At 39.6% G+C, this 26,736-nt stretch overlaps 1 protein-coding gene across 1 annotated transcript in view; it reads left to right on the top strand.

The window, feature by feature from the left end:
* Positions 1-400: 400 nt before the first annotated feature.
* SYN2 (synapsin II) overlaps positions 401-26,736 on the top strand; it is a 411,884-nt gene continuing 385,548 nt past the window's right edge. Inside the window, exon 1 of the mRNA XM_077821776.1 lies at positions 401-762. Within this exon, the coding sequence (XP_077677902.1) occupies positions 401-762 (362 nt within the window). The remainder of the gene's footprint in view (positions 763-26,736) is intronic.

The following is a 26,736-nucleotide window of genomic DNA, read 5'->3' as shown; positions in this document are numbered from 1 at the left end:
CAGCGCAGGGGGCGGTGCGGGGCAGAGCCCGCCCCGGAGAAACCCGCCCTGAGCCAGGCCTCCCTGGGAGCGCTCCTGGGGCCCCTCCGGCGCTGTGAGGCGGGGGCCCGGCAAGGCGTTAGCCCAGCCCTGCCTCTGGCCCGCGGCGCGCTCACCGCAGACCAGCCTTGGGCGGCTGCTACCTAGAGACTGGAGGGAGCAGGGGGAGGGAAGCAGCCGCCCCCGCCGCCGCCGGCCCGCCGTTCTCGGGAAGGCAGAGCCTCCCCTCATTGGGGCTGCAGCCTGCGTGCGAGCCCGCCTGCACAGCGCAGCGCCCGGGCAGGAGCGGAGCCCGCTGCAGCGCGCCGCCCCTCTCCTCCTCGCCGCATTCTCGCCAGCAGCTCCCCCGCATCCCGGCCAGATGATGAACTTTCTGCGGCGCAGGCTCTCGGACAGCAGCTTCATCGCCAACCTGCCCAATGGCTACATGACCGACCTGCAGCGGCCGGAGCCCCAGCAGCCGCCGCCGCCGCCTCCCTCTGCCTCCTCGGCGGCTCCCGCCGCCGCCTCCCCGGCCTCGGAGCGCAGGCAGCCGCCGCAGTCGGCACCACCCCAGCAGCAGCCGCAGCAGTCGGCGGGCAGCAGCTTCTTCAGCTCCCTCTCTAACGCCGTGAAGCAGACGGCAGCCTCGGCCGGCTTGGTGGACGCAGCGTCCGCCGCTTCCTCAGCTGCAGCCAAAAAGTTCAAGCTGCTGCTGGTCATTGATGAGCCGCATACGGACTGGTAGGTGCCCCCCTTTGAGCCTCCGCACACGTTCCCCCATCCTGCTCCCCCACTGTAAAGAGCCCCCACCCCAGCCTCCCCTCTCTCACGGTGTTGATGTCTATAAACAGCTTTCCTCCTTTTTCTTTCCCCGCTTTTAATGACCAGGTGTTGGGTGGCTCTGGTGCCTGGGAATGCCTGTTTACTTCAGTGGTGACGGCTCCCCTTTGGGTGGGGTGGGAAGCACCCTGCTTTCCAGGGCTGGCTCACGCAGTATTACAGAAGTGCCTGAAACTCACCCGCTTTGGGGTAAGAAGATAGTGTCAGAACCAGTGTTCTTACAGTTGCAGATGGTCAGTTTGCATGGACACTGAGCATGAGACGATGGTTAGCTTTGGAGCTAGCCGGTGAGGGATACAACTATTTCATTTCTGTTCTGAACCCCCGCTCCCCCTTTTTAAAGCAGTCAGATTGGTTGGTGTCTGTAGAAAAATCAGTTGTAGTTTTGGAAGATGAACCAAAAGCCAACAAATGCCAAGGTACATAAAAGGGAATTAAAGCACTTTTTTTAGAAATGTACTCCATGGAATATATTTACCCTCCTAGGGAAGAATATACTAGATAGTCTAATGAGATCAAAAGTTATTTTCATCTTGTGTAAACGTGGGAATACTCTGCACAGGTAGGATATATGTCTGATTTGTATGTGACTGTAGTATGAATATGCAAGTGCACACATTTATATGTATGAGTGGACTTGCTTTCAGGCAGGTCTTCGCAATTATGTCGCAGTGTCTAAAATTGGTATGGCTTGTTTATTGATTAATAAGAATACCAATAGCCAGCCTAAACATTTTGCCCATCACTGTAGAATTACATAATTCGAGTTTAAGAGTTAACTTTTTAGTTCTTGTTGTGTCAGGCTATTTTTCTTCTAGTTTAATCTTAATAAAAAATTAAGATTGATGAATTGATATGCTGACCTATTATTTATGCTTGTGTCTAATTAGTACCAAGTACTGGTGTTTATAAATCTATGAGAACTCTTTATCACTAATTCACATCAGAACACCATACATGAGGATGATACCTGCCATGATGTATCATGCAGACAGGCCATGTGTTTGTTCATTCTGTTTATTAACTTTCCTCCTGTAATGTGTACAGACATGATGTGTTGTATTGCAGTCAGCATCATAATGACAATATACAGTTTCTGAACACTGCTTATTAATAATGCAGGCTAAAATCTATAAGGCAAGTTTTTTTATAATGTGGAGAAATTGTTTTATTAATGGAGTCTAAGTATATGTTTATTGTTAATCAAACAACATTTTTATGTACACTCAGGAGCATATTTCAAAACCATTTTACAAGATGTTGTATGTTTAAATGGAGGAAAAACCACAAGTAGCTTAATGGTTGAATAGTAAATAAAAATCCTATCTTGATACAATATTTGAAATCAAATTTAAAAAACAAATGCATTAAGAATAGAGAAAGAAAAACAACATCCTAAAACTGTGACAAAGAAAATTGAATTATGATGCTTTAAATGTTAGGCAAAAAATGGTTTTATGTGTTGGGTAGAAGAAAACCAGTATGACCAATCAGAGCAGATACTTAACCTTCCAGGGACACAACTCATTGTTTTATAGTCTGAAGTTATAAATAGGGGATCCTTTTTCTTTTTAATAGGTTTAAAGAAAAATAAAGTATTTCCACAGTGTACAAATCCCAATTTCAAAATCAAATATCCCTAAATTGCTTGACCAGTAAAGTCAGTCCCTTGTGAGGCCTTTCCATACCTATCAGCATCAGCCTGTGTATTTGTAATGATGACGTTGTCCAGGTTAGTGTACTGGCACTGTAATTTCAGCAGGTTTATAGTGCAATAACAGTTAACTGAATCTGTCTTTACCAAGACTTGGTAGTGCTGATAAACTCTGTTTTGTAAATGTATGTTGGGTACGACTGCTTGTGCATGCCTGTTAGGAGAGCAGATGTGTTCAAAAGTATACATATTTCTGTTCATGCCTGTTTGTTTTACTCTGTCTTTCTATGGAAACAATACATGGGACTTCTGAAAAGAACAGTTTAGAGTCAGTTTGGTGGTGGTTTTTTAAATTTTATTTGGCCTAGCTTCTCCTCCTGTTCTCCCCCCGCCCGCCCCCAAGAAATAGCCATTTTGTAATTACAACCTTTTAAAAAACTGCCTAAATGTAAATAGATTTCAAAAGTAAATAAGTATTAGTGGCTTTGTACCTTTTAAAATGATGGAAATCCTTGTAGATATTTGTTGAACTGCCATATAATTTGACTAGCAGGAAGAAAAACAGGATATACATGATGAATGCTAACCTGAATAAATATTTAAAAATATTTCAACTTGCTCTTGTAATAGATGAATTAATGCATGCTATTCTGTTCCATAATCATGATCTGTTAGCTAGACCCTGTGCTGCATGATGCAAAGACATGCAGTTTGAAAAAATGAGGTATATAGAACTACTGTCAAATGACACAGGAAAAAGATTATGTTCTGAGACAGACAAGTAGCTATTTGAGAAATAAGTTGAGTTGTTTGGGTTTTAGGCTTGTATATAAATACAGGTTAGTTTAATATGAGAAAACAGCTTGGAAAGCTGCTTTTAACATGTTGAGTTACACTGTCCTTATTTTACAGCTTGAATGTGCGAAATTGTATTTGGGTTACAGCCTTTATAGAAACATAGGAAATGCCAGAGTGGATTAGATCTGGCACAACGGCCAGAACCAGATGCTGCAGAGGAAGGTATAAGAACCTCATAAAAGGTGAAATTTATGAGAAAAATTATGAAAGAAGCAGGTTTCAGAGTGGTAGCCGTGTTAGTCTGTATTAGCAGAAAGAACGAGGCGTACTTGTGGCACCTTAGAGACTAACAGATTTATTTGAGCATAAGCTTCCATGAGCTAAAGCCCACTTCATCAGATGCATGCAGTGGAAAATACAGTAGGAAGATGTATACAGAGCATGTGAAAAAATAGGTGTTGCCATACCAACTTTTAATGAGACCAATCGATTAAGGTGGGCTATTATCAGCAGGAGAAAAAAACTTTTGTAGTGATAATCAGGATGGCCCATTTCCAACAGTTGACAAGATGGCGTGAGTAATAGTAGGGGGAAAATTAGCATGGGGAAATAGTTTTTAGTTAGTGTAATGAGTCATGCACTCCCAGTCTTTATTCAAGCCTAATTTAATGGTGTCCAGTTTGCAGATTAATTGCAGTTCTGTTGTTTCTCATTGGAGTCTGTTTTTGAAGTTTTTTTGTTGAATAATTGTGACTTTTAGGTCTGTAACTGAATGTCCAGGGAGGTTGAAGTGTTCTCCGACTGGTTTTTGAGTGTTATAATTCTTGCCATTTGATTTGTGTCCATTTATTCTTTTGTGTAGAGACTGACCAGTTTGGGCAATGCCCCTCTGCACTTACATTACAGCTGTCTTATGATGATCTCTAGGGGCATGCATGACCCATCTGATGCCCTAGCTGAATCCTGCTCAATGCTTGGAGTACTGCCAACATGGTGGCTAAGCAGAAAAGGAAGTCACTGGAAATATTTGAACAAGAAAGCTCTGCACCTTAAAAACATCTCTTATTTTGTATTCTGACTGGTGTGGAAAAAGTAAATAAGGATGTTATTTACTCCTTCTCATAACACAAGAATTAGGGGTCACCAAATGAAATTAAGAGGCAGCAGGTTTAAAACAAAAGGCAGTATTTCTTCACGCAACACACAGTCAACCTGTGGAACTCTTTGCCAGGGGATGTTGTGAAGGCCAAGACTATAATAGGGCTTAAAAAAGAACTAGATAAATTCATGGAGGATCGGTCCATCAATAGCTATTAGCCAGGATGGGCAGGGATAGTGTCCTAGCCTCTGTTTGCCAGAAGCTGAGAATGGGCAAGAGGGGATGGATCACTTGATGATTACCTGCTCTATTCCTTCTCTCTGGGGCATCTGGCATTGGCTTCTGTCGGAAGACCAGACACTGGGCTAGATGGACCTTTTGGTCTGACCCAGTATGGCTGTTCTTATGTTCGGAGTATATTTTTACATTTAAATTGGTTTTGGTTTTTGTTAGGAGCTTTTGTTTATTCTCTGGCAAGCAGGTAGAGTGCTGAAAACTTCCTAATTGTCTGCTGCCTGGTCTTCTGCATGAAAACTTCAAAACAAGAATGACTGGCAGCACAGGTGAAGCTATACGAAGAATCGGATGAAAGCATCCAAAGCTTTGTGGGGGTTTTTTTTAAAAGGCACAAATTTTGTTTTGTGTCAGTACCTTTTCAGAGCATCATGTAGCACTTGTGTTCACTGCATTAGTGATACATTCACCTTGTTTTAGACCCAAAATATATTTATTTTTCAAAGGGTTTTAGGATGGATAGGAGGATTTCTCCATGAACAGGAGATGTTCTTTTTATAAGATTAATGAATAGTCATTTAAAAGCAAATCATTCCTCATCATGTTGTAAACACAAACAGCAGAGTGTACAAGAAATGGAATGTGACTCCCTACGAAAGAAATTAAATTGAGCAGTATATTTTCATTGTCTATGAGGTGAAGTGGTGAAGATAATAGACTTTTAACTTTCTTTTGGCTTTAACTGTCTTGTTAGTAAGAGGTACTACTGATCTGTTCAGTGCAGCGTCTGGTTCTGCAACTCTAGGTCATGTGTTCGTGTGTTGGGTTTTTGACTGACTGACTGATTTATATGTATTAGTGTCTAGAAGTCCCAGTCATGAACCAGGATCCCATTGTGCTAGGAACTGTACAAAAACAGAACAAAAAAGATGTCTCTTGCCCCAAAGAGTGTACAGTCTAAGTATAAGACAAGACAACAGACAGATGCAGACAGACTGATGGGGTATAAGGAAACAGTGAAACAGTATTGGTCAGTAGGTAGGCAGTGGTCTCAGCACATCAGTAGCATAATAGTTGTCAAGTTTTTTTAGATATCATGGCAAAGGGGAGTTCTAAGGAGGGATTTGAAGGAGAACAATGATATGGCTTTGCAAATGTTTTCAGGAAGCTCCTCCCAAGCATGAGGGTCAGCATGAGAGAAAGCACAAAGGTGCTTGTTTGAAAATTTAACAGGTGGGCAACGGAGGCTGGCCTCATGGTCTGACGGGAGTTGGGAGTAGATATTTCAGTAATGAATGCTAGATTTTAGGTGGTGGGAGGTATGCTGTGAAGGGCCTTGAAAGTGAAGACAAGCAGCTTACCTTTGGTGTGATAGAGAATGGGGACTCAGGGAAGGATCAAAAGTAACAGGCTAGGAACCTTGTCTTTGCAGCAACATTCTGAATGGATATGAGTGGGGCAAGATTACATTTGTCAAGGCTAGAGAAAAGGATGTTGCAATAATAGAGATGTGATTTCTAACTATGTGTATGGGTAGGAAAGGCCGTATCTCAGACATGTTGTGCAGTAAGAATCTGCAAGACTTAGACATAGCTTGGATGTGAGGACCTAGAGCAGGGGTCTCAAACATGCGGCCTGTGGGTGAGCTATTTCCTGTGGTCCACCATAGGTGCCGACTTCACCCCTTCCCCCTTCGCCTGAGCATGCTGACTCTGCCTACCTCCCAGTGCTTCCCACCGCCAAACAGCTGTTTGGCGGCGCTTAGGACTTTCCGGGAGGGAGGGGGAGGAGTGGGGACGTGGCACACTCAGGGGAGGAGGCGGAGAAGAGACGGGGCCGGGGCAGGGATTTGGGGAAGGGTTTGGAATAGGGGCAGGGAGGGGGTGGAGTTGGGGCAGGGAAGGGGCGGGAAGAGGTGGGGCCTCATAGAAGGGGTGGAGTGGGGGCGGGGCCGGAGGTAGAGTTGCGGGGGGGGGTGGTTGTATCTTTTTATGAAAAGATGTTAGTGATCTGGCCCTGAGGCCAAAGTACTAGTCCTCATGTGGCCCCTGTGGTGATTTGAGTTTGAGATCCCTGACCTACAGAGAGGCCAGAATCAAAAAAGACTTCTAAGTTATGGGCCTGATTGTCAGTTAGGGTGGTGATACTCCCCAGTGACCAAGAAAGGAAATAGTGTGGAGGGCTTGTGGAGGAAGATTAAGAACTCTGTTTCAGCCATGTTAAGCTTGAGCTGATGGCTAGCCATCCAGGAGGAGATGTCAGAGAGAAAGGCCAAGTTTAGTTTGGCCAGGAGACAGGTCTGGAGTAGAGAGGTAGATATGTGTATCATCCGTGTGGAGATGACAAATGAATTTGTGTTTGTGGATCAGATTACTCAGATGAGGTGTAGAGGGAGAAGGGAAAGGGCCAAGGAGCTCTGTGAAACTCCCACAGAGGGGTGGGAGGATGAGAAGGATGGTCCAAAAGACACATCGAAGGAGTGATTACGCAGGTAAGGGGAAAACCAGGAGAGAACAGAATAATGGAAGCCACAGTATCACAGGATGGCTGGCCCCCAGAATGAAAATAGGTCCAGCCAGAGCAGGTGCTCCCAGTTGAGCCAGTTAAGGGAGTGGGGCTGCGTGTGGGCTATAAAGTGTCACAGGGAGTTTCAGTGAGGGCAGAGCTAGAAGAGGACTGCAAAATGAAGCTGTAACGGGAGAGAGAGCCTCCTGCAGTGATCCCAGAGGAACACTTCTCATGACGTTGTTTCATTCGGAAAACCAGGCCTTGCATTTCTTTGTTGCACTGTTTGCCATGTCTTACCCACAGGTAGAGGAACTTCATTAAAATATTCCCAAACTGGGTCTCTTTTACAGCCTGCTGCCGTTATAGGTTTTCCCTTCTGTGAGAGAATCGTATAGTAGACCTCAAATCAATGAAGGCTACACTCTGAAAGACCTCAAGACTTCTGGAATATGCTGCTCAAACAGTTTCACTTTTGTTTCTACTGCCTGTCCCTCCCTTCTCACATTTATCTCCAGATTTCTTTTCCTTGTCCAGATCTATTCCGCCCCCAACAATCTTCTGTTCATTGAACTTTTTGAAACTTTGCACTTTTAGAGAGAGGTAAGGGATTGATTCTATGTACACAAATTTGCAGAGGGACAATAGGGTTGAGGTCTGTTATTTCTCACCTCTATATATTATTTATTCATTTATTTAGAAACATTTTTGCTGTTAACAAGCATGTTATCTCTGGACGCACAAATCCACAGTTTGAGAACTGCGAAACTAAGCCTCTCTGATGGTATCTTCTAGACTGAGCACTGAGTCCCATTGCGTAGATAGAAAGATTAATTTAAATAATCTATACAGAAGCCCCTGGAATCCCATAAGATTGGGTCCCTAATCCATGAACTATTGGAACTCATTTACAAAACTTTTCTTAAACATTACATGAATATACTGTCTCATACTATGGAATTAGAATTTATAATTCCTATTTCATGATGAGATATCCTTGAGCTATAATGTATCTTAATTAAAATGATCTTTAGATAGGTTTTTTTCTCAAAAAGCATTTTATCAAAAATCAGATTTAAATAAAAATCCGATGTTTAAAATTTAAAAAAAAAGAATTGATTTTTATCCACCCTGATTACCCATGTTGTTCAGTATACAAATGAAGCTTCTTATCAAGCTCATCTGCAGCAGGAGTAGACTATCATCTGTAATAAAACTTTAAGAAAAATATCATAGCATGTACCCTCTCACTCTAATCAGATATCAGAGGGATGCAGGGAATGTGTTGTCCATCTACAGACTGGTTAGTTAAGTCTAAGCCACCTCACTTGTGATCTTTGAGATGGGAGACTCTGTCACAAAGGGCACAGCAGCTTTATATTAACAAACATTCTCCTGTTTGAAGGTAGGGGACTATGCAATTATTTCCTTCTACTCTGGTCTCAAAAATGTAGATTGATGGTTAGAAGGCTTCTTCTTATATTCATTTCCAAAATCAATACAGCTAGTTTTATATACATGCTGGACCTTAGAGCTACGGACCATCCTACAAAATATCCTTGCAGTAAGTACCCTCCTTTCTCTCAGATTTACTTTCCAACAAGATATAGAGAACTCTACATCCCCTCCCCAACCTATGTATTGCTAAGGAAGACCAAATAACACCTTCTGAAAGAGGGTTCAGTTAACGTGTAACTGAGAAGTTCATAGTGGGTGCAATGGATATTGCAGTTCTTGAAGTTACAGATTAGTGTCAGATACATTTAGAATTTTAAAATATTGTATTGCAGATACTGAAAAGAGTAAGGGCCTAATTGTGCCAAGACTTACTCATGTAGGCAGTGTAGTTGTAGCCGTGTCAGTCCCAGGATATTAGAGAGACAAGGCGGGTGAGGTAATAACTTTTGCTGGGCCATCCAATAAAAGATATTACTTCTCCCATCCTGTTTCCCTAAAGCTTACTGTGACTGAGCTAGCACTCTGATCACAGCAGCTCCAGTCACACAATGTAGAATGGAGCTGGTTAAACAGAGCTATGCCTAATTTGTGGGCGGAGGAGAGCTGGAAGGTTAATTAAGCCATTAGGCCAGTGTTTCCCAAACTGGGGTCACGAAATGTTACAGGGGATTCTTGGGCGAAATTTCCCTAATGGCGGACAGAACTGTCCCTCCGGACCCCAGGCAGAACGGGGCTAGCAGCCTGGAGCCCCTGGACTTCCAAGAGCTAAGCAGATCAAAGCAAGCATATCCATCACACCGAGAAGATTTAAACTTCAAGACTCCTTATAAGAAATGGAAAGGGAGGTAGATATTTTTTGCTGTTTTTAAAATTAAATAGGCAGCTAATATTGTTTTTAAAATTATTTTGAAGAACAAGTTTAAGCTTTGTTGTAATGTGCGTTGTTTGCCTGGACTGCTCAAGACCTGAATGCTTGTGTAGGAGGAACACTTTGAGTTAGCTTCTTAAATACCTTCATGCTGTTTCACATCTGATACTCCTTGATGAAACATAGGAGCCTTGTCTTATAACAGGCTTATTCAAAGTGATACAAGCTGTGAAAGTGAGATCTTGGAAGAGTGTTGCTGTTTTCATAATGTAAAAAATACTGTAATGATTAATAATAATAATAGTGTGTAATAAGCATGTCATAAAAACAAATTTTATATTTCCAAGATCACTGCTTTTATAATTTATATTCAGGTAAAGGAGAGAATCCCTGGAAATATTCAGTTTTAGGAGGGGGTTCGCGAGACTTGACATTTTAGTGAAAGGGGTTCAAGGTTGTTAAAGTTTGGGAACCACTGCATTAGGCAGAGGCTACAAAGAGGCACAGGAAGGAAGTAGAAAGGGCGAAGGCGGGTGGGGGAGGGATGGGAGATGAGAGAGATTGCCCTTCCCTGTTTGTTACAGGAGCTTAGGACTCCCTTGGACGCTTGGAGCAGAGCTCTATGTAATATGAAGGTGGTGGGAACCCACATTGTAAACAAACTGCACAAGGTGTTTGACCAGTACAAGGGTCTTTGAGAAGTTCGTGAGCTGGAGTAGAGGCAGGAACCAAGAAGGCCCTGTCACATTTACTCATGTGAATAGTTCCACTGAAGTCAACAGGAGGAAGCTGCGTTGAAGATGATGAAAAGAACATGTCTGAACATGCAGGATCTTCAGGTTGGTAACAGCCAACAACAATGCACTTTTATGTAGAAAGCCATGATTAAATTGAGTCTTCCTGACTAGTGATTTAAATAAAGTTCTAAATCAATTTGATTTAAATCAAATCCACCCTGTGGGTAATAGGATCAATCCTGGAGGGATGTCCTAATTCAAATGCTTTGGCACAACTATCCATCACCATTGATTGCTGGTGTAACTGCCCTCCATTAGTTTGAGTAACATCCCTGGGAACCATGTTCCTAATATACTGCAGTGGCGTAATGGGGTTTATAAAACCTGATGCCAACGCAGGGGTTCAGAGAATTAATCAGCCCTGCCTCACAGCACCGGCTCTCAAACCTGCACAGGGGCTCTCCAGCTGCAATCAAAACACAAGGAAATGGAAGGGAAGAGGCACACATAGCAGAGGCTGCCACAAATGGAGAGGGAACGCATCTCTTCACAGGCTGAAAGTAACCTGCACCCAGACATAGAAATGTGGGATCACTGAAAGAAGGAAGGGCCTATTCCAAATTATGTGTACGCTCATGAGGGAGAGACCACTCTGAGGGGGATGAAAGGCCCAGATTATAGACTAAATGTTTTGTGTTCTCTTTCTGAATTGTCTCCAAACTGGTCACTACTTGTGTGCAAGAGCACACTGTTTTTTTGACTGTGTAATAGTCGATGCCTGTGTGAAGAAGCCTGCAAGCCTTTTACCCTCATTATCTTTTTAGTGTTTCAATTTTGGACACTGGGGTGACCACCTGATGTGGTGCCCAATCTGACAAATTATCTGGCAATTAAAAATAACCAAAATATAATCCCTCAAGGGATCTTATATTTATCCAGACTTCTGTCATGTTACAAATCTTTGATGTTATTAAAATAAACAGCAAAAAAGAATATTTTACACAGATTTTCATTTCTACTAGATACACACTTCTAAAAGCAGTAGACTGCTTTTCATGGGGGAGGGGCATTTATGCTCCAAATACCCACCATGTGTGGAATTAAAAATACTACAAAATGTAGCACTTTTCAGATAGACTAGTGCGTATGATACTAACTCTGAAACCTGTCATTGGAAACTTGGAAATTTTGTAGCTATTTTGTCATGCTTAGAATACATCTTGATGATGGTGATGATGTGAACCTCCCCGATAAATGTATTTGTCTCCAGAAAGGCCTAGGACAGTGGTTCTCAGCCAGGGTTACATATATCTCTGGGCGTACACAAAGGTCTTCCAGGAGGCACATGAACTCATCTATGTATTTGCCTCATTTTACAACGGGCTACAGAAAAAGCACTGGTGAAGTCAATACAAACTAAAATTTCATGCAGTGACTTGTTTATATTGTATTATATACTATACACTGAAATGTAAGTACAATATTTATATTACAGTTGATTTATTTTATAATTATATGGCAAAAATAAGAACATAAGCAATTTTTCAGTAATAGTGTGCTGAATATTGACTTAATATAATTTTGAAACTTTACCATGCAGAAGAAAAATGCTGCTTTCCCTTTATTTTTTTAGTAGTTAATGTTTAGCACACTACTGTACTGTATTTGCTTTTTAATTTTTTTTTCTCTGCTGCTGCCTGATTGTGTACTTCCAGTTCCAAATGAGGTGTGTGTGTATTTGACTGGTCAGTTCATAAATCTGAGGTTCTGCTGTATACCGAGTTGTTTTTTGTTTTTGTTTTTGTTTGTTTTTTTTAAGAAATGCATGCTTCCTCTCTACACTGACTGCAGGTACACTAGACTTCTGTGCACACCTCCCTACTGAAATCAGATGTCCAAAAGATCCCTTCCTCTGTCCACATTTAATCTTTATTATATACTTTTTCAGCAAACGTTGACAAAGAATAGAAACAAAATTTTAGACCTCACTGTATCCCTTTCATTTTTGTTCTTCCTCCATCTTTACTGTGCTTCTCTTTCTTCTCCCCCACCCCGATCTGTTTTGGTCACACACCATTTTCCCCACTTCCCATACTTCCCCTTAAATCCCTCCCTGCTATTTCCTCCTTCCATTTCACTCGTTGCATTACTACCCTTGCCTCTCTGCAGCTCTCCCTCCTCACATCTTCCATTTTATCTAATCTCTTGGCTTGTCTTGTCTTCTGTTCTCTGTTCATTGGCCCCTGTTCTACTCTTCTTGCTCTATCCCCCGTTTATCTCCCATGTTTTGTTTTGTTGGACCTACTTTTTCTTCATATTTTGTCCATTGTCCTCCATGGTCTTTTCTCACTTGGCTTCTCAGTTTTTTCATTTGCTTCCTGTCCTAGCCCTGTCAAATCTCTCTCTGCAACCAAGTCTCTAACTGTCCTCAGTACCATCAACCCATCCTCTTCCCCCAACAATTTACCCATAGGCCTCTCCTTCCTCAATCCATCTTTTTGTCTAGCAGCACTCCCAGTTCATCTTTAGGCCTCTAGTTTTATCCATTTGCCCTCAATTTGATATATCCTCTGCTCTCCCTAGGCCCAGGGGTGCTGGAACTAGGGATGCTAGGGGTGTGGCAGCACCCCTTGGCTTGAAGTAGTTTCCATCATGTACAGGGTTTACAGTTTTGTTCAATGGCGTTTAGCACCCCCGCCCCCATTATAGAAATTGTTGCAGTACCACTGCCCAGGCTCCTTAATTAGCTATTTTCTCTTCACAGATTCTCAATCAAATCTCTACCCTTACCTTTCAGTTTCCCCATAGCTCTCCCCAGTCGAATCTTGGAAAGCTTATTTTTAGTTGCTTGGTTTGGAGAAAGTATTTTTGGGGAGGGATAGGAGGAGATTCAACTGGACTGAAGGATTTACTGGGAAATGAGGAAAAAGTGTCCCTTAAGAAGGATGTGAGCTATTTAATGTGTCCTTAAGGTATAGTTCAGAGCTTGGTCTTTCAAAAGAATTGTCTCATTCTGAGTTAAGTGCTTTGCTGTGTGTCATCTACAGAGAGAGTGAACCTTTAGAAAAGGGGTTTTCAGTCCTTAGGTAAAGTTACATTTATTATGTTTAAAACCTTTGTGGATTTTTTCCTCTTCACATTTTTTTTCCAAATTCTAATTATGGTCTCAGAATTCTATAGATGATTTTGTTAGTTTGTTAATTCTTATAAAAGAAAAACATTATGCTTAATATCAAATACAATATCACATATTTTAAAAACTATCTAATTTCATTGTTTCCTGCAATTTTCATATAGCCTTCCCTCTACTGCACCTCCCACCAACCAAATGATTAAACATATGTTGTAAAAACATACCATTTACAGCTGTTCAGCCAATTCACCCAACCCAAATGTTACAAAACTGCAAAGAAGAGATTTTATCATAGTTAATATGAGCTGATGCTCTGAGTTCTCATGACTAGGAATTGATTGTACATAGTATTATTCACTCTAGGTTTAGAATCAATAGTGACCTCAAAATGAAAAAAATATTAGAGCACAAGTTTAAAAGTCAACATGAGAGAGCAATTATGGGAAGTTCTGTTTCATTGTCTTTGTCAAAATCAGCCTAACCAGTATCAAATGAGTTGTATGTTGCTGTTTGTATAAAAAGATGAAGACTCTCATCATGAAACATAAATGTTAAATTAAATAAAACTGGGCCTAAAATGGGCAGCTGTGCTGCTTTTGGGGCCTGAAAAATAGACATAAAATGTAACCAGATTGAGATTATGAAAAATAAGTCCTAAATGATGCCAGGTCTGTTGTACGAGAACAAGGGTGAAGACCTGGCCCCATTGAAATCACAGTCAAATCTCCTCTTGACTACAATGAGGCCAGGAGTTCACCTGTTAATATAAATGTTAGTTGTATATATAGGCTGGAATATCAGACATCTAAGTGGATTTTTTTAGTTGTGTGTACAGAATGCCAGATCAGAATGCAAGTGGTTTTTTTTTCCCCCCCCCGAGGGTGGATTGTGATACCATATTGAAGTGATGGAGAGGAAAAAGGAATTGATTAATGGTGTGAAATGAAAGGGAAAATGGCTAAAGTGCAGGAAAGCCACAACTGGGTAAGGTCAAATGCTGTAATTATATGGAAATAATATGTTGTAATATACCGAAACAGTAAATAACCAATATTTTCATTTTCTGTGATTCAGACACTTTCTAAAGACATAAAAAGTAGATGTTACCAGAACCATGTGTTACCAGATGTGCCCGTTACTTTGGGGTATACTCATTTATTAGGGTTACTTTTCGTGTGTGTGTGTGTTCTGTAATTCTATTAATGTACTGCTTATGTCACTTGTGTGTTCATATGGAGCTCTACTCCTTCCTTCTGCAAGTCCCCTCCCCAATGGAGTTACCTTGCAGGACCTAGGTTCCCCAGGTCTGGGTTCCTCATACTGCATACCTCATTTGGAACCAGAAGTATGCAATCAGACAGCAGCAGACATGCGCACCCCGCCGCCCCAAAACCAGAACCACCTTGCAAATACAGTACAATATTGTGTTACACATAAATTACTAAAAAGATCAAGGGAAAGGTGTTTTTTTTTTAAATTGAATAGGTAAGGAAACTGTTTCTATGTTGTTTCATTTAAATTAAGAGTGTTAAAAGACGCATTTTTCTTCTGCATAGTAAAGTTTCAAATCCACGTTCAGTTGTAAACTTTTGAAAGAACAACCATATTTGTTGTTCAGAGTTACGAACCACCTCCATTCCTGAGGTGTTCATAACTCTGAGGTTCTACTGCAGTTCATTTTCAGGTAGCCATCTGGAAGAGAGTCTGAGGCAGCCCTAGTGGTATAAGAGGTAGCCTGAGAATTGCTGCCCCCAAAAGGGTGCAAAGTGATTTGAAGTCCTTCAGAATGGAGTGATTTCCAACCCTGATATTCAGTTTACGTTCTCAGAAGAAAAGGACTAGAACGCTTGATTCAAAAGACATGAAAGCTCAGATCTAAACAGGCTATTTCTACATTTCACATAAATCTGGCATTTGACGTCTTAGATTCTGAAGACCATCCCTGTCATAAATATAAAGGGAAGGCTAACCACCTTTAAATCACTCCTGGCCAGAGGAAAAAACCCTTTCACCTGTAAAGGGTTAAGAAGCTAAGTAACCTTGCTGGCATCTGACCAAAATGACCAATGAGGAGACAAGATACTTTCAAAACTGGAGGGGGGGAGAAACAAAGGGTTCTCTCTGTCTGTGTGTTGCTTTTGCCGGGACCAGAGCAGGAATGCAGGTCAGAACTCCTGTAAAGGGCTAATAAGCAATCTAGGTAGGCATGCGTTAGATTCTGTTTTGTTTAAATGGCTGATAAAATAAGTTGTGCTGAATGGAATGTATATTCCTGTTTTTGTGTTTTTTTGTAACTTAAGGTTTTGCCTAGAGGGATTCTCTATGATTTGAATCTGATTACCCTGTAAGGTATTTACCATCCTGATTTTACAGAGGTAATTCTTTTACTTTTTCTTCAATTAAAATTCTTCTTTTAAGAACCTGATTGCTTTTTCATTGTTCTTAAGATGCAACGGTTTGGGTCCGTGTTCACCTATGCAAATTGGTGAGGATTTTTATCAATCCTTCCCCAGGAAAGGGGGTGTAGGGTTTGGGAGGATTTTTGGGGGAAAGACATTTCCAAGCTGGCTCTTTCCCTTTTACATATTTGTTAGACACTTGGTTGGTGGTGGCAGCAATAAAGTCCAGGGGCAAAAGGTAAAATAGTTTGTACCTTGGGGAAGTTTTAACCTAAGCTGGAAAAAATAAGCTTAGGGGGGTTTTCATGCAGGTCCCCACATCTGTACCCTAGAGTTCAGAGTGGGGAAGGAACCTTGACACACCCTATACTGAATAAGGGTGACTGCTGTTACGTGAGTGCACTGTCTGTATATATGCAAATAGTTAATAGATAAGGTGCTGTGCTAAACCATTTAAATAGTTAATTGATAAGGTTTCAGTAGATGGTGCTCAAGAATGTTGAGTTTTATTCTTGAGTATTGAAGAACCAACAGAAATTGTTGTTGTGTACTGCAGCTGGGTGTCTTCTGACTGCTCCCTTATGTCAGCTCTAAAAGACAAATGTTTGATCTTTGTGTTTTCTTCTTTTTATCTGCTTATATCTGAAACTGCCTCCTTCATCGTGCATTTAAAATATATTTCTGCACTGCTTCAAGATTGAGTCTTTCACATGTATTTTGACCATGTGTGCCGATGCCTGATTTATGGCCTGATTCTGTGAGCCTTCCATCTCATAGAATCATAGAATATAGAATCATAGAATATCAGGGTTGGAAGGGACCTCAAGGGTTGTCTAGTCCAACCCTCTGCTCAAAGCAGGACCAATCCCCAACTAAATCATCACAGCCAGGGCTTTGTCAAGTCGGGCCTTAGAAACCTCTAAGGAAGGAGATTCCACCACCTCCCTAGTGAAAAAGTTTTTCCTAATATCCAACCTTAAACCTCCCCCACTGTAACTTGAGACCATTACTCCTTGTCCTGTCCTTTTCTACCATTGAGAAGAGTCTAGATCTATCCGCTTTGGAACCCCCTTTCAGGTAGTTGAAAGCAGCTATCAAATCCCCTCTCATTCGTCTCTTCTGCAGACTAAATAATCCCAGTTCCCTCATTCTCTCCTCATAAATCATGTGCTCCAGCCCCCTAATCATTTTTGTTGCCCTCTGCTGGACTCTTTCCAATTTTTCCACATCCTTCTTGTAGTGTGGATCACCCGTTGACCACAGTGTAATTTTGTGCATACAGGGGCTTGTAGGGTCTGAATGTAAGCTCCATTAGCCAGTGGCATTGTCTCCTTCAGTGTTTGCATTGCATAACGTACACTGAAGTGTTAAATAATTGTATTGAATAATGTTAGAAAAATATATATTTTTATTGTTTATATTTTAGCTAATAGCAATAATTTGACAAAGATTTCTTAAAAAGCAACTTCTATGCTTCTGACTGGGATTTTTTAAGGGTCTCAGTTCTCTTCTGTGATGCCAACACAAATCTTTGATTTAACATTTTGGTAGCTATTTAAAAAAATGAAACTTCTATCAGAACATCACTGTCAATGTCATTTACAGATTGTGCTTTGTTAGAATGATCTACAGACATCTTTATTTAAAAATCTGACACCGAAAAAGGTAGATCTAACAAAAAAAAGTCATAAAAATAGAATAAAATGAAAATATATCTTCAACTGCAAAAACAGTTTCTTAACTCAGGAGGGATAAATTGAGAGTGAGTTGGCATCAGTGAAAACTTGGAAGTGAATAGAATGAAGAAGTGCAAAAAATCCTTAAAAACGTGTCAATGCAACACAATCATGAATATTTAAATCTCAAAGAGGCATTTGTTTTCACTTTTCAAAGTGAAGAAAGAAAATCAGACAGCACTAAAGAAATGTAGTCAAGATGTGGCAGAAGGTAAATTAGACACAGTTTGAACAGTAATAGAACAAGAAATGGACACAAAAGAATGAACGTACCGTGATTACTGCATGCAGGCCTGATCGCCCTATCTCAAAAAAGATATACTAGAATTGGAGAAAGTTACAGAGAAGGGCAACAAAAATGACTAGGAGTATGGAACAGCTTCCAAATAAGTAGAAATAATAAAGAGTAGGACTGCTTAGCTTAGAAAAGAGATGATGGGGGAGTGGGGATAAGATTGAGGTCTATAAAATTATGAATGGTGTAGAGAAAAAGATTAAGGACATGTTATGTGCCCCTTTACATAATACAAGAACAAAGGGTAACCCAATGAAATTAATAGACAGCGGGTTTAAAACAAACATAAGGAAGTGCTACTTTGCACAACAGTCAAGCTGTGGAACTTGTTGCCAGGGGATATTGTGAAGGGCAAAAGTATAAAAGTTCAAAAAAGAATTAGATCAGTTCATGGAGAAGAGGACCATCCATGGCTACTAGCCAGTATGGTCAGGGATGCTACCCCATGCTCCAGGTGTCCCTCAACTTCTGTCAGAAATTGGGATTGGATGACAGGAGATGGATCACTTGAAATTGCCCTGCTATGTCCGTTCCCTGTAGCACTGGCCAGTGGTAGAAGACAGGGTACTGGGCTAGATGGACTATTGTTCCGACCCAGGATGGCCATTCTTATCTTCTTATATACTGTGTATGTTTCTCTCATACTCCTCAAAGATGCAGTGTGATTGCATAAATTGGAAGTATTTGAGAGCTTGTTTTATTTTGAAACTCCTTCACTAACTCAGCTGAGATTTCCAACGAGTAAAATCACAGGAGTATTTTTAATTAGAAAAGTATTTTCAAATCTTTCTCTGTCCGTTTAGTAAATTTGTGTTCATTGCCTTTTTTTTTTTGACATGACCTAGCTGTTTCAGTTCAACAACTGCAATGTATTCAATATTCATTAATCCTAGAACTTCCTAGCATTTATAACCGAACCAATTTATTTATAACCTAATTACTTTCAAACTCAGCAACAAGCAAGGTTTTTTTGTTTTATTTTTGTTGTAAGGGTAAAGTTTCATTTAAATGACCTTTAACATCCCTGTTAATTACATTCTATTCTAGATTTCTTAACAGCTGATTATTAGGAATGTCAGTAGGTATATATTAAATTGACTGATGACTTGCCACAGCTGGTAGCATGACTGAAGAAGCTCTAATTTGTCTTTTTCTTACTTACCATACCTCATAAAGAACCACATTGTCCTATTGCTATAACATGATGGAGGAAAGAATGTTTAACACATTTTTCCTCAAGTCAGTGCCCTGGGTGCAGAAATCTTTGTTTCAATGAAGCTGTAATTTCTTCGAAGGTGATATTTAAAATAGCAGCACACTGGTTCAATTTTCATTAGAGCTGTCACACCATTAAAAAGATTAATCACGCAATTAAACAATAGAATACCATTTATTTAAATATTTTTGGATGTTTTCTGCATTTTCAAATTGATTTTAATTACAATACAGAATACAAAGTACACAGTGCTCACTTTATATTTATTTTGATTACAAGTATTTTGCACTGTAAAAAACAAAAGAAATAGTATTTTTCAGTTCACCTAATACAGTACTGTAGTGCAATCTCTTTATCACGAAAGTTGAACTTATAAATGTAGAATTAGGTACCAAAAAAACTGCATTCAGAAAGAAAATAATGTAAAACTTCAGAGCCTACAAGTCCACTAAGTCCTACTTCTTGGTCAGCCAATTGCTCAGACAAACAAGTTTGTTTATATTTGCAGGAGAAAATGCTTCTCACTTCTTGTTTACAATGCCACCTGAAAGTGAGAACAGGCATTCGCATGGCACTGTTGTAGCTGGTGACACAAGATATTTACGTGTCCGATGTGCGAAAGATTCATGTGTCCCTTCATGCTTTAACCACCATTCCAGAGGATATGCGTCCATGCTGATGATGGGTTCTACTCAATAATGATCCAAAGCAGTGCGGCCTGATGCATGTTCATTTTCATTATCTGAGTCAGCAGAAGGTTCATTTTCTTGTTTGGTGGTTTATGTTCTGTAGTTTCCGCATCAGTGTTGCTCTCTTAAATCTTCTGAAAGCATGCTCCTCACCTTGTCCCCCTCAGATTTTGGAAGGCACTTCAGATTCTTAAACCTTGGGTCAAGTGTTGTAGCCATCTTTAGAAATCTCACATTGGTACCTTCTTTGAGTTCTGTCAAATCTGCAATGAAAGTGTTCTTAAAACGAACAATATGTGCTGGGTCATCATCCAAGACTGCTATAACATGAAATATATGGCAGAATGTGGGTAAAACAGAGCAGGAGACATACAATTCTCCCCCAAGGAGTTCAGTCACAAATTTAATTACTGCATTATTTTTTTAATGAGCATCATCAACATGGAAACATGTCCTCTGGAATTGTGGCCGAAGCATGAAGGGACATACAAATGTTTAGCATATCTGGCATGTAAATACCTTGCAACGCCAACTACAAAAGTGCCATGTGAATGCCTGCTTTCACTTTCTGATGACATAAATAAGAAAAAGGCAGCATTATCTCCTTGTCTGCGTTAGTGATTGGCTGAATAAGAAGTAGGACTGAGTGGACTTGTATAGGCTCTAAAGTTTTTTACATTGTTATGTTTTGAGTTATGTAACAAAAATCTACATTTTGTAAGTTGCACTTTTGTGATAGAGATTGCACTACAGTAGTATGAGAAGAATTGAAAAATACAACTTTTTGTTTATCATTTTACAGTGCAAATATTTGTAATATAATATAAAGTGAGCACTGTACACTTTCTATTCTGTGTTGTTATTGAAATCAATATATTTTAAAATGTAGAAAAACATACAAAATATTTAATAAATTTAAATTGGTATTCTGTTTAACAGTGTGATTAAAACTGCGATTAATCACAATTTTTTAAATTGCGATAAAATTTTTTGAGTTAATCATGTGAGTTAACTGTGATTGACAGCTCTAATTTTCATTTTGTCATAGTTACTTTGATTGCATCAATTCACCTTGTGTCACATATTTCACTGAAATGCATGGTTTGCTGCCTACACTTGAATACATTTAAGATTTTTTTTTCTTAAATATTGTTCAGATATGGTAGGAACAGTTTGATATCAATGTTGTACACTTCTATGGACAATGCAGATAAAAAAACCAAGTGCATTAAAATTTGTTAAGCAATGTGGGCAAATTAGAAGAAAAATTGATAAACAGTGGATTACCAGGCTATAAAGAACACATGAAGCAGTTTTCATGTTGCAATAACACAGTACTAAAACTGAAGTGGGTTAAAATTTCATTTTATGACTGAGATGTGCATTTATCAAGAGTAGTGGTGCTTATATAAACAGAATAGCTGATGGTGCCCATATGTCCCAGGTCTTCATGTAACATCTTGGTGTCCTAGGAATTTCTTCCAGGACGCCTGAAATGTCCAAACTTTTCATTTCATTCCATCAGTAAAAACTTTGGGTTTTAAATTAAATACAAAATATTTGTTTTGTTATATCAAGTAGAATTTACTTGTGCTTACCGGAAGCAAACAGTCCAGTGGAATGAATGTTCAATGGAAAGAACAGTGTTTGCAGTGAAATGAGAAGTCAAATGAGTGTAGACCCTATTATGCCCAAGGAGAGTGATGATGACACTAGTTTGTTGTTTCATAATAATCTCCTTCAGAACAAGATGTTACTGTTACTGGAAATAAAACCCTCCACTCTGAGAACTATTCATGTCTTGGAATCAGAAGCTGGCAGTAACATCCCTAGAACACATTTTGGCAAAAGGTACCTGTTTGTCTTGACTAGTTAACATACCTAAGAAGTGCCATAAAATGTCAGTTTTAAATTTTGACTGACTTTAAGAATAAGAGAAATAAAAAAGCAGAAAGTACCTCTTGAACCACGAGCTTCATCCCCTTAATCATGCAGTATTTCAGGAATGCCAACTCCTAGAAATGCATTAGGAAGAATGAGTACATTTTGGGTGCTTTTTATTTGCCATCTGGTGCTGGGTCAGCTCGGTTTCATGTTTCAAGTTTTTCTTCGCAAGCATGAGGACTAGAATTTTTTTAATCAGTGCTGGTATCTCCAGTATTAAGCTGATTGAGCAGCTCAGACGATGAAAAATACTAAATATCTCAGTGATAAAAGGGCAGGAGTTGGCAAAATTGACACTAGTACTTGTTTTTTAGTGCTTTATTCATAGATATCACATTCTATACAGTCTTCAAAGGGATAACAAGCAGGTATTTTTCAGTTTTTTAAGCTTAAATGATGAAAACCAGAAATTAATAATTGAATCATATGTAATAAGTCATTAGTGATAATTACTAAATCATGGAATAAATATTAAATGATGCAATTATCTCCATAAAGTTCTGGCTTTCTATAAATAGTTATAAATCGAGTTATATAAACATTTTCCTCAAAAATATCTGAAGGTGCTTTACATATGTGGGAACACCCAAAGTGTTCTGATTTAGTTTCTAATCTCTTTTTGCACTTACGTACGTTTCATCAATACTTCCTTGAAATAGAAATTTTCATTCAAGTTTTAGCCCTAAGCAATATTTTAGAACCTAAATGCTTATTATAAGGATTTTACAGTAGAAACATTGACCTTGTCTTTATGATTCTTTCCTAGTGTCTTTTGTAATTAAGGAGTGACCTAGGTGCATTTTAAAATAAGTAAATTAAACCCTAATTGTATTTAATCCTTTTGCTGCCAGGAGCCATTCATTTTTAACACTTTATCTTAAGTTGCATACGTCACTGTAACATAAACATGATATAAACATACATGTCTTAGCAACATGATACTCATGGCCCCAGACACATGGGAAGAAAGACAAGACATAAGGGATGTGGTTTAATTAGGTCACAACTTTATTAACTTAACTCATCTAAGAGTTCTCCAGCAATAATTTGTACAGTGCAGGTCATGATTTCTTCCTTAGTCGTTTCCACCTTGTGGAAGGCTGCTGTCAGCTCACTGTCACTACACTGTGTGTTCCTAGCCTGTTGCTTGGACCTCACTACCTTCTCATATGAGGGTTAAGAGCTCTGGGGAAACGGGGTTGTCTCCTTGCTTTACCAAACATTAGGAGTGCCAGCCCAATTCCCCAGCCTTTCCCTAAGTCCACTCCTATTGCGATTTATCAGGGAACCAGGACCCCTGTGTAATGAATACCTGTGCTGGACAGCTGTCATCTGCTAAATTGCAACAACTTGAACCCTACCTCCTGACTTAGCCAACTAGATCCCTGCGTTGCTGTGGGAAAGGTGAAAAAACCCACCCCAAACAGGCCAAACTGGTGAGGAGAGGAAAATTTTTTCCCACTCCCTAAAAAAAGGCAGCTAGTGCAATGCTCAGAGGAGACCTAAAAAACCAGTCCTACACTAATCCCCTGGTGTGGTAGCTGGTAAACAAGGCATGAGAAGGGGCTCATGGTGGAAGGACGGTGTTTATAAACCTTCCCTAAGGTTTATCCACTATGCCTGGGCCAGTGACTTGCCTGAGCACCACCGGCCTGCCCAGCAGCTCAGATGATGCCTTCCTCCCTTCCCAAACACCCCCTCCCAAAAAGGAGCCTGAACCACTGCTTTTTTCCTCCCAATAACTTAGACAAAAGCTCCCCTGCTACCTCTGTAAACTCCACTATCTCAAATGCATTGTCTTTTGCAGTATAACCATCAAATGATGGAAGGATGTTTTTTATGAGGAAAAGCTTTCAATTTTGTTCTTGGCAAAATATTTTGGAACTATAAATTAAGTGCTTGGGAGTATTGACAACACTGCGCTGGTAGGGAAATGAGCCAAATGACCTAATGTCTTTAATTTTTTTAATGGTATTCTATGGTATGAATCTAAAGCCAAAGTCTTTTACTCATATATGGTCCTGCCTCAGTGCAGGGGTCTGGACATGATGAGTTTTTGAGGTCCTTTCCAGCCCTACATTCCTATGATTTTGAGGTTGTATAACAGAATAGTTTTGCATCAGGAAATGACCTTTTAGCTTATGAGCCTGATTTTCAGTCTTGTCTCAGGGGGGCTTCTACTTTTTCTGTTGCTGTTATTCACAGGTACACATTTGTGTTTACATGTTTTGTGCACTAGGACCTGCATGCACAGTTGAAAGATTATAATACAGGTATGGCAATTTATACTCTCAAAACTCATCAGTTTCATATGTTTCTGCATATGCAGATTTAATTACCTGATCCTGTAGGTCATAGTGGATAAATGATGTGTCTCTGCCTGGTCACACAAACCAAAGCATGTACATTGCAAATATGCAGCATGTGTGTGGAGTTATGTGAATAACTGATTGTTTTTGGTTTGCTGGCTGAACCAATTTTTTTTTAAATTATTGTTTGGAGAACAGAAAAAGTACAAAAGTCATTGGGTCGGACAGAATGTTTTTGTTTAACCTGAAATAAAATGCTTCATTTCATTTTTGACTTTTGGATTTTTATTAAGTAAATTTAAAAATGCGAAGTCCTTTTGAATCAAAGTAATTTGTTTTAAAGTATCAAAATGAAACATTGATTTAAAAAAAAATTTTCACGACAATAACCCAGCAAATTAAACACGAATTCACAAAATGTTTTTCAATTCACATCTGAATTTTTAAGTCAAAGTTTCATCCAAAAAATTCTGCACAGCTCTATGTGGGTGACGTGGTAGAATAGAGCAAATAGGACTTCCACTTTGCATCCTATTTATACGGTATTGCTCTGCTTTTTTTTTTTTTTAATCAACTTTGTACTTGTAGTTAACTTTGTTCATGATTGACACTGGCTCTTATTTACTACACTTTCACTACAGTGATACCATAATTCTTCTGTGTAAATATTGGCATGGAATGGTAAGTGTCACGAGTTGATGACATTTGGTCATTCTACTAAATTGTTGTTGCACTGTCCAATGTGAAATACTTTTTGGGATCCATGTAGAAACAATAGCAGCAGATTATGGAAATTTGTGGTCAGAAACCTTGGTGTTGCTCAGTCTTCTAAAAAGAATTATATTAAAGTGTGCTCACTGTGAATTATAAAGTGACATTGCAAGCTTGAGGGATTGATTGGCTGAGACCTTACCGGTATGACATCATAGTCCAAACAATCAGTTTTTGCCTCTCTTTGTGTAACATATATCTAAATTAAGGATGTCTTCTGGCATTCCTGGCTGAGAACTGTGGAACAGAGGTCCCAGTTTGGTGAGTAATGTTATACCAATAAAATAAAAACCAGCAGGATCTTATTAAAGGGGAAAAGGCAAAATGCCACCTTTATTGTGAACACAGAAAGAAACATAGTAAGCAGTTAGTTATAGCTATAACATTCCATTCAATCTCATATTTATTCACACACAGGTTCTGCAAGGTTGTTATCATAGTTACCAGCCTTAGAGTTGCTCATGCCGAACCACTGGCCAGGTGGCCTGGACATGAGGAGGGAGCAGGGCCTTGTCAGATACTCATGTGATGCTCCTGGAAGTTGGTTTGCAGAATCAGACCCCGAAGTTCTCACTTTCTAGAGTCCATTTTTATAGGAATTTCTTCCTGTGCCAGTCTATGGGAATTGCTTCATCATGCTGTTGCTGAATCAATCAGCAGATGGCACATTCCTGATGGCTCCGTGCTGCCAGATGTTATCTTGTTCTTTGGCCCTCCCATTCTTGAGGCTGTTGGGTGGATTTCAATCTGCCCTCCGGGGGTCCTCTGGTTATTTCCACCTGACGCCTTCTTCAGCTGATGGACACTGGATTCTTAGGCTGGCACCTCCCTGATCATTCAGTTGTTATCCACACCAAGCATCCATCCACATCCATCCTCTATCTCTATTTTAATCACAATTGTTAAAGTGAGATAAATACAACAAAAGGGCAGGGAGTCTCTGTGTGCTGTTCCTGTTGTTACAGAGTATTGTTTTGAGTCTCTCTGTGTGAGTAGTTGTTGTTACAAATAATTGCTTTGAGAACAGACTCTGTCTTAGAGAGTAGGAGACCACAAGGTCATAACACAATTAGCAGCTTGCAAGTTTCACACACAGAGGGAGAGAAACAGTACCTAAAACCAAGAGACCTCTTAATTAGTAATACCCTGGAATTTAAACTATGGGGAATCAAACTCATTTGTGATTTTAATACGGAACTTCTTTAATATGATCCAACATAATGTATGAAAACTAGAGACCTGTTGTCTTGCAACGCAGCAATTTCAGTATTTTTTTTGTATAAAAAGTAAATGGAAGTGTTCCAAATCTCCTAATATGGCTTTCTCACGATCAGAATGTTTCCTACTTTAATATTTCCCACAAAGGAAGCAGACCAAACGTCTTGTTATGTTTAAAAATAAAAATATGCATATTCAGGAGCCAATTTCACTTAGCTTTCATCTAGCTGTCATCTTTTCAAGCTGGTGGAAACAAACTGACCATTTGGCATTATGTAGTTTTTAGGAGACTATAATCAGCCAAGATGTGCTTACATATGTTATCTTTGTTGTTCTAAGTTTTGATATATTTCTATTGGTTCAGAACATTTTTGGTACACTTACAGTTCCAAGAGTGTAGCTAAGAATTTTTTCCAGAGAGTTGTTTTAAAACTAAATTTGTATTGAGATGGTGCAGATTTAAAAACAGTAAAGTTGAGATGCACAAAACAAGGTTTTAAATTGTGCCTTGTGATGGAGCTTTTTGGTTACATAGCACTCACACAGTCATAGTGAACACAAGTGTCTGTAGATAATTTACGCTATGGCTAATGTGGCTTTTCCATGGTATTTAATATGTTAATTTTATTTATATTTTCAATTTTGTGTCCTTTTGAAACTGTAATGTCCAGTGACTGTAACTGTTTCAGAAATTATATTAGTTTGATAATTGTATCATTTATAAATATGTTTGGCATGGATTAAGGAAGTGGCCTCACAGCATAAAAAAATTCTTTCAGACTTGTTATGAGTGGACCTTTTATTGCTAAATT

This window comes from Eretmochelys imbricata, chromosome 7 (genome assembly GCF_965152235.1).
Source record: "Eretmochelys imbricata isolate rEreImb1 chromosome 7, rEreImb1.hap1, whole genome shotgun sequence".
NCBI lineage: Eukaryota > Metazoa > Chordata > Testudines > Cheloniidae > Eretmochelys > Eretmochelys imbricata.
This window is presented reverse-complemented; position numbering and strand designations above follow the sequence as displayed.